The 7,966-nt window shown below is 44.5% G+C and overlaps 1 protein-coding gene across 3 annotated transcripts in view; it reads left to right on the top strand.

The window, feature by feature from the left end:
* The window catches only part of MAP7 (microtubule associated protein 7), a 171,196-nt gene that overhangs the window by 15,047 nt on the left and 148,183 nt on the right, over positions 1-7,966 (top strand). Inside the window, exon 1 of one of the 3 annotated variants that reach the window (XM_081829066.1) lies at positions 7,088-7,460. The exons of 1 other annotated variant lie outside the window; for it this stretch is intronic. In XM_081829066.1, the coding sequence (XP_081685192.1) occupies positions 7,454-7,460 (7 nt within the window). In that variant the 5' untranslated portion in view covers positions 7,088-7,453. Of the gene's footprint in view, positions 1-7,087; positions 7,461-7,607; positions 7,812-7,966 lie in introns of those variants that run through there. One more of the 3 variants, XM_081829069.1, reaches the window with a different exon arrangement.

Here is a 7,966-nt window from a genome sequence, read left to right as displayed (position 1 = left end):
TTTTAGGAGAAAGAATTGGAAAGAGTAGCAAAGCCACAAAAGATGGGATTGGGGAAAAGTCTCAGTACATTCTGAAATGAATGTTGAACCCCTGGCTCTGGACTGGGCCAATTCTTTACTGACCTGAAGACTTAGGACCGTCACTCCCCTTAAAATGCCCATAAAGTAATAAACTGAATTGCTTTACTCTTCTTTAATATTGCTCTTCTTTCACAAACGTTTAGATCTCCTCTCTGAAGTTACAGAGTCATAGTGATCCATCCACAGTAAATTGTGTCATTGAGGGAAAACTCGTTTATCGTCTTCATTTTTATCCCTATCTTCCCTAGAATTTTTCATATGGTCGATTTCCATTAAATTGCCAGTAGGTGAGAGTGAGGGCAGTCTGCAAGCTGCAGGTGTAGCAATCCTGAGTGTGGTCCTGTTGTAACCAGAACACTGAGTGAAGCTTCCATTGTTTGCGCATTTTAGCTTTACGTCTAAAACCTCTGGGGGGCATCAGTTGAATGAGTAAAACAATACAACTGTAGAGCTGCCTACAAAAAACCCGAAGCTCTGTGAAGTGTAAGTAAGGGCAGGGAGGGGCGCCTGGGTGGCCCAGTCCTTAAGCGTCTCTGCCTTCAGCTCAGGTCATGATCCCAGGGTCCTGGGATCGAGCCCCGCATCGGGCTCCCTGCTCTGCGGGGAGCCTGCTTCTCCCTCTCCCACTCCCCCTGCTGTGTTCCCTCTCTCGCTGGTCTCTCTCTGTCAAATAAATAAAATCTTTAAAAATAAATAAATAAATAAATAAGGGCAGGGAGACAGTGACTGGGGGGGAGGGGCCTTCTGAAGCTCTCTCAGGCTTTTTCTTTCAGCCAGTGTTTGTCCCCTGGGCATCTAACTGCAGCTTCCGTTCCCGTCCGGTGGTGGGAGTCAGTTGTGGGATCAGAAGAGACTCTAGAGAACTAAAAATCCAACCTGGACACAGTGCATTAATTCAGCACCCTCATCCCAGATCCGTGTTTGTCCATGGCCGTCTTCAGTGATAGAAGGCACAGCTTGTTACCTTCTGGTAACTTCCAGTCACCGGTCCAAGTTCTGTCTTCCAGCACTACACTAAAAGTAGAAATCCCTCCACATGTTAACCTTGAATTCAGTTACCTTATTTCTCCAGATCTTGCCCTATTTTCTCCTGAGAAAACGTACCTTCTTTCCAATGATCCTCCTGTGTTATAGCCTAGAATCTTGACAACTCCTGGGTTGCTCTCTTCTGAGTGTGTTCTAACTTATCAGCCCATTGAAATATCTAGTTCAGACAGTGTGATCCAAGGACGAGAAAATAGAGAAGGTTCTTCTCCTTACTCAGCGTGCTGGACATGTGCTGATATGCCCTGTGATACTGTTAGGACTTTCACTGCCTCATCACACTGATCGTGTGTCCTGAGTTTGCCGTCCCCGGATCCTCCTTCTGTGCAGCTACTGATGCTTGGCTGGGTTTTCATTCTGTACCTGAGCAGCTGGACTTACTAGAAGAGGTGTTCATATTTATCACTACTAAGTGTTTTTTTAGCGATAGCCCATTATTTTGATCTGTTGATGATTTTGGACATTTTATCTACATATATAAAGCCCTCGTTCTCCTCTAAGTCTTTAATAAAAACACCACCTTTCCTTCCCGTTGCCCACTTGGCCACACTCATCTGAGCTTTTTCAGGAACTCAGTATCCATGCTCATCCGCCTGAAATAGGTCTTCCACGCTGCTAGGGCAAGCCTGTTTAAAAAACAAACATGAGTGGTTTTTCATTTTCCTCTTTGCCTTCTGTCACCACAGTCACCACGTGAGACACTTTTCTCCACCTGAACAAAGTACTTAGGGAGCTGGCTTTTCGTAAGTCTCACTCCTCCCTTTCAACCCGTCTTCCACCAGACTGGCGAGTCTGGATCGCACATTTCATCATCAGCACTCCTGAATGGCCCCCCTGCCTTTGTTACGTGGGAGAACATTGTATGATTTGCCCGCTGCCTCCCCTCTGATGTCATTCCCCAAAACCCCTCCCCTTGAGCCTTTGACATGATTTCACCCCTCCTAAAGCAAGACAGGGGCCACGGTTTCTCAGTTTCCTTACCTTTCTAATGGTGTGGCTCAAAAAATAAAACTAAACCCGTAACAGTTCTCAGACCAATGATGGGTTAGTAACTTTGAGAAACACAGCCCTGGGGCACCTGGGTGGCTCAGTTGGTTAAGCGTCTGCCTTCGGCTCAGGTCATGATCCCGGGGTCCTGGGATCGAGCCCCACGTTGGACTCCCTGCTCAGCAGGGAGTCTGCTTCTCCCTCTCCTCCCTGCTTCTGCTCTCTTACTATCTCTGTCTCTCTCTCTCTCTCTCAAATAAATAAATAAATCTTAAAAAAAAAAAAGAGAAACAGCCCTGGCTATCTGTCTGATTCTTCTGTTGAACCCAGCAATTGATTTGTCTCCCTTTGAATCTGTAAAATTGGATTTATAACCTCCCAAGGATGTCACTATTAGAGGAGAGGACGTGTGCCCATCTTAACATGTGTCCAGGAATTCAGCTCGTGCAATGTACATTAGGTATCATCAATGGGAATAATGAACAGGAGGCCCAAGGGCGTTCTAACCTGTGTTCCTGGGTTCAAGTTTAATGTGGCATTTTATAATATTAGCAACTTAGCTCGTGATCCCTAATGTCTAGGAAAGAGTTTTAAAAGAAAGCTTGGTACCCACACCTTATGTTCAGATAAGTGAATCCTCGGGGTTTAAAATTTATTGCTGGTGGAGCAGACATGGGAGAATGCACTCTGCTGACCCTGCGAAGTGCTCACCACACAGCAGAGATTTATGGAAATGTTACAAAAGGCACGGCAGGGACCTCGGACTTCTTGGTTCCTGGCACACCACTACTAGGGTAGTATTTACTGTTTTTCTTATTGCCTGTTAACAAAAGGTGGTAAAATAAAGATCAAAGCGAACCTGCCTTTCTGTTTTCCTTTCAAAGGGTCGGTCTTTCTTTGTGCAGTATTTCTTTGTCCAGAAGCTTTTTGGAAGCTCTGTAGAATGCTGCAAGATGGCAGGATGTTATGCCTTTATTGCCAAAGCAGCCATGAGGAAGTGTCCTCATTCTAGGAAACTGTAAGGGAGCCCTCTCCCTTCAAGAATGGGGATGGCAGAGAACCAGCTGGGACCCTTTGTTCCCGAGGGGTTGTTTGATTCCACAATCAACCTGTAACCATTTGAAGGTTTTCTTTTCTTTTTAATATTGCATTAAAATGTGGATTTCCAAAAGTCCTACTAGAAGTAAATTGCAGCTTACCTTGGGGGAGGGGTGGTTAATGCATTAAATATTTAAAAGATTACTGAAATCCAGTAGTTTTGAAGAATTAATCATCTACATATTAATCATAATGTAGAAATAGGAAAAGGCAGTTTGGCACTTCTGGCCCCTGCTGAAAAGTAACTAACTTACATGTGTATAGAATTGTAATTTACCGGTGAGTGGCCATTCAATCCAGCAGTAGTAATTTCTGTTTTCAGCTACAGTCCTTGATAAGTACCAGTCAGGCTCTTTCCTGTTTCGAGAATGTTTTTGTAAAGCTCACTAGGCTTTTAGAAGGGAAAATCTAGGTATGCGTCTCACTGCTTAAACAGATTGCTCTTTGCAGGAGGCTAGTCTTAAATTCATTTGCGGACTGTATGCTATTTTCCAGTCTCACGGACATAAAAACAGCCATAAAATAAAAGCTTAGGAAGGATACATGTGAGTAGGAGCCTGAAGCTTACGTGTGTGTGTGTGCACGTGCCTGCATGTGTTTAGTCTCCTAGAACATTGTGACAGGTCCAAACCACAAGACGCCTTCCCCTACTGATGAGTTAGTTTGACTCTGTTTTATATTCACCTGCCTCACTGTTGGAGGCAGGCCAGAGGGGTCCGGCAGCCAGGGTAGAAGGACACATGTAAATTCATTGCCTACTAAGGGACTAGGGCTGGGTGTGGGAATTGGTGGGGGCAGCAGTTGCTCAACAGCCTAGTGGGCTGTTTCATTCATGGTGGACGAGTGGTATCATTTCCACTTACAGTTGTCACTATATTTTATGATTATACTGCGAACATTTTTCTCTCTATAAAGCCAGGTTAGTTGTAAAACCTACCCTTTCGCACTAGGTAATGTCTCATTTCTTCCAACTTTGTACAAAGTCTCCATTAAAAATCATTTATTATTTTAAGAATTGAAACATTTGCAAAACCTCATTGACTCTTGGAAGTCTGCATACCCCGGTTCCCATGGGGACTGTACCTGCAAGTGACGTTCAAGGACACACGTGCCACATCAAATTGAAAACACTTCTTAGTGCTGGGGAAGAGCTTAGGAATTCAGAGTAGGATTCCTTTTACTTTAAGGTCTTGCCATCCCCCTTCCACATCTGCTTTTGTTTTGGGTCCGAGTATAAAAGGGAGAAGACTGGAGGCCCATGCCTCTGCAGGGGTTCAGCTCCAGTATTCCTGAAGTTAAATAAGAGTTAAACACCTATATCCATTAAACACTAGGTTTGAGCATTTAGGAAGCTAATCTCAAATGTATTTATGTCTTAAATGTGTACTTCATGGATAGGAAAAAAAACTCCTTTATTATGATTATTTGATCTTGGGCTGTTTGCTTCTCTGTGACTGGTCACAGCTGTGACTGGGACACAGCTAGTCGCTGTTGCAGTCAGGATTTACAAAGCAGCAGGAGAAAAGCATCTTAGCCTTAGAGCAGATGGGCCATGGTTTAATCCTGACTCAGTGACTTAACTAGCGGGGGGACTTTAACCTCTGTTTTTAGGTTTAGCCTCTGTTTCCTGATCTGTCAGGTGATGACTCTTCTCCCGTGCTATCATGACTAACACAGGTAACCTACCTAACGCACCTCGCACAGCATCTGACAAAGTTGGAGATGTTACTAGATAATGGAATTCTTGACCCCACCCCTGCCTCATCGATTTGTAGGCCGTGGTGACTTTTGGCCTCCTTTGATTAGGCTTTCATTTCCCCAGTAAATGGTTTAAGCATAATTTTCAAAACAGCCATTTTGGTGACTTTCACATTTTGATACAAATCAAAATTCTCCATGAGACCTCTCACGCTAGAGCATGAAGAATGCCATCTTTGTCATTTGAGGGATATTCCAGTGCAGTTAACAGAAGAGGAGAACTAGTGATTGGCTCGGTGTGGTAGAGGTGGGCTCAGTTACAGTCCTCTGTGTCCCAGAGGGGCTGTCCTGTGATCTCCATTCCACAGACCTCAAGGACGGCTCCTTTGTGACATCTTATCTGGACAAGTTAAAGACCATGAAGCTTTTGCTTTGCTGCTGCATTTCTCCTATAAAAGCTTTAAGGCCATCCAGGCCATCCTTGAAAGCAATGTACATCTTCTGCAGAAGTCATTTGAATTTCAGCTTTCACTTTGCTTTTTTAAAAGCCACTCTTAGAAAGGTGTTTCATTGTCCTCCTAGGATACTTCATAAAATATTAATCCTCTCCATTTTTCATCTAGAAGATGAAGGAAGAGATCCCTTTTTCCTTAGCTTTACCTCTTTCAGTAATACTTTTGTTAAATTTCATGGAGATGGTCAGAAGCTATTAGTTTTATTTGGGTAAGGAATCTTTCTAAATGAAATCTGTCATTTGAGACATAGCTTTTCATTTTTCCTGCCAAAAGGTAGTTTCAGCTGTGTGTGAGTGTGTTGCCATTGTAAGTACTAACCCGATTCTCTGGAAGGTAGAAGAAACAAACTAGATTTGAAAAGATTTTCATAAATATATTATAATGGACTATGTTTATTGATCATCTGATTAAAGAAATAGGAAATAACAAATCATCTTCAATTCAGAAATAGAATTACCAAATGGAATTACCAAGTAGAATTATGGAAGTACACTGTATCCACTGTTTATTTCTTAAACAACAAGATCTTGCATGTTCGAGGCATGGATCTTTTCTTTCCTTCCTTCTCCACATCTCTGTAGAAGCTGGAGAGAGGGATCTAGGATTCTGAACTGTGTAGGCCAAATATTTGTCATAAGGAAAAGCACTGGACTAGGGAGAAGGAGATCTAAATGTCCACTCTAATCTTACTGCCAGTTAACATTTGACCTGGGCAAGGAATCTTACCTCTTGGGCCTCGGTTTTCCTTGCATGAAAAACGCTGATGTAGATGCTTTCTCAGACCTGCTCAGCTCTTCAATCCCATTCACTTTTATTCCAAATACCTATCACACAGATGACCATGATTTTAAGTAAACTTAATACCTGAAATTTCCTACATTTCCCCAGTCTACACATCTAACGCAGGTTAACCTTAATTAAATCCCCCCAGCCTTCAAGGGAAAGATTTCTATAATTTTGGTGTTTTTGTTTCTGTTTCCCCAGAGTAGATTTGCTAAGCATCCAGTACATCTCCAGCAGTGGCCTGGGCAATATTAGTAGATAAAAAAATAGAACTTTTCTTTAATAGAGTCGATAGTTGAGGTGGAAACACCTTAAATATGAAGCAAAAATGGACTACTTAGAACAGATGTATTATAAAAAGTAAAAGCAGGGAGGCATCTGGCTGGCTCAGTTGGAAGAGCATGCGACTCTTGATCTTGGGGTCGTGAGTTCAAGCCCCGTGTTGGGGGTAGAGATTACGTAAAAAAAATAACGATTCTTATACATATCACTTGCTTTTACTTTTTGTTAAGTACTTCTTACTGCTATGACTATGCTCATTTAATCCTTTCTCCAATCCTATAAGGTAAATGATGTCACCTCAATTTTATAGCAAAAACTAAGGCACCAAGAAAAGCTAAGTGAATTGTCAGCAGTTACTCTTCCATTCAAAGGATTTAGAGAGGGTACTGGTCATGGAATCCTTGGGGTCCCCTCTTGGGTAAGTGGGTTAAGTATTGAGGGAAAAAGTAGGAACGTGGTCTGGGGTGGGAGAAATGGCTTTGGGCTTTCTAAGTAGACTTGATTTTGATTAAGAGGCAAAAACAAAAATTATTTTCTTAATTTGTCAGTTGGCATTTGTCAATGTCGCTTACTGTAAATTTATTTTTTGTTTCACATACAGCATACATTTCAGGCAGCCTGGAAGTGCAGAGTCTTAAGTGAGATAGCTCATTTCAGGAGAAAACAATAATCACATGATTGTATGCTTTGGAGAAAACAATCCAAAAAAGAGCTAAAAGTGGGTCAAGTGTTGAGGATTGCTCAGCACCGCGGGCAGTGACTGGCCCAGAGCAGTGGGAATTGCAGGGGGAGTTGCCTGGATGTGGTGAGGCGGATTTTTTTTTTTTTTTTCCCCCCCTCGATGGATTGTAGTTTCTCTGCTTTCAACTTGACTTGCAGAAGGGGTATTCCAAACTCTCGTCTTTGGGAGAATAGGCCCGGTTCTCCCCCTGCCTGCTCTCCGGTGCACGGCAGCGCCAGTCTTCATGCCAGGTGGGCCCCCCGCCCCGTGTTTACACAGACTCTGGGGGTGCAGGGACGTCTGGAAGGCTGGGCTGTGTCACTGAGTGCGGAGTGAGCCGTGGGGGTCCAGCGATGCCTTCCTTTCCTCATCCAGGGACTCGCAAAGTGTCCCGATTGAAAACCCCAAAGCTCCCCCAAAGAAGAAAAAGCCTTCTTGCCTTGAGCCCCTGTCCCCGCCCCGGGGAGTGCCCTGCCGCCTGTGCAGGCAGAGCTGTCTGTCCTCCCGCGCTGCCGCCGGGGTAGAGAGGAAAGGAAGAAGGAGCTGCGCCGCGCGCTGGCCGCCTCCCGCCGGCCAGGGTCCCTGGGCTCCAGCCCTCCGCGGTGAGTTCCCGGCCCGGAGCCCGCAGCCGCCGGCGCTGCCGGGCAGACGCCGAGCCGCGCCCACGCCTCCTGGAGGCGGACGGGGCAGGGTTGTCAGGGCAACTGTTAGCAGCGGCATATCGCGGTGTGCCCTCTGTGCCGTGTGCGGAATAACT

This window comes from Leptonychotes weddellii, chromosome 8 (assembly GCF_054177405.1).
Source record: "Leptonychotes weddellii isolate Sample4059 chromosome 8, ASM5417740v2, whole genome shotgun sequence".
Taxonomy (NCBI): Eukaryota; Metazoa; Chordata; class Mammalia; order Carnivora; family Phocidae; genus Leptonychotes; species Leptonychotes weddellii.
Note: the sequence above shows the minus strand (reverse complement) of the source record. Positions and strands in the feature narration are given on the sequence as shown.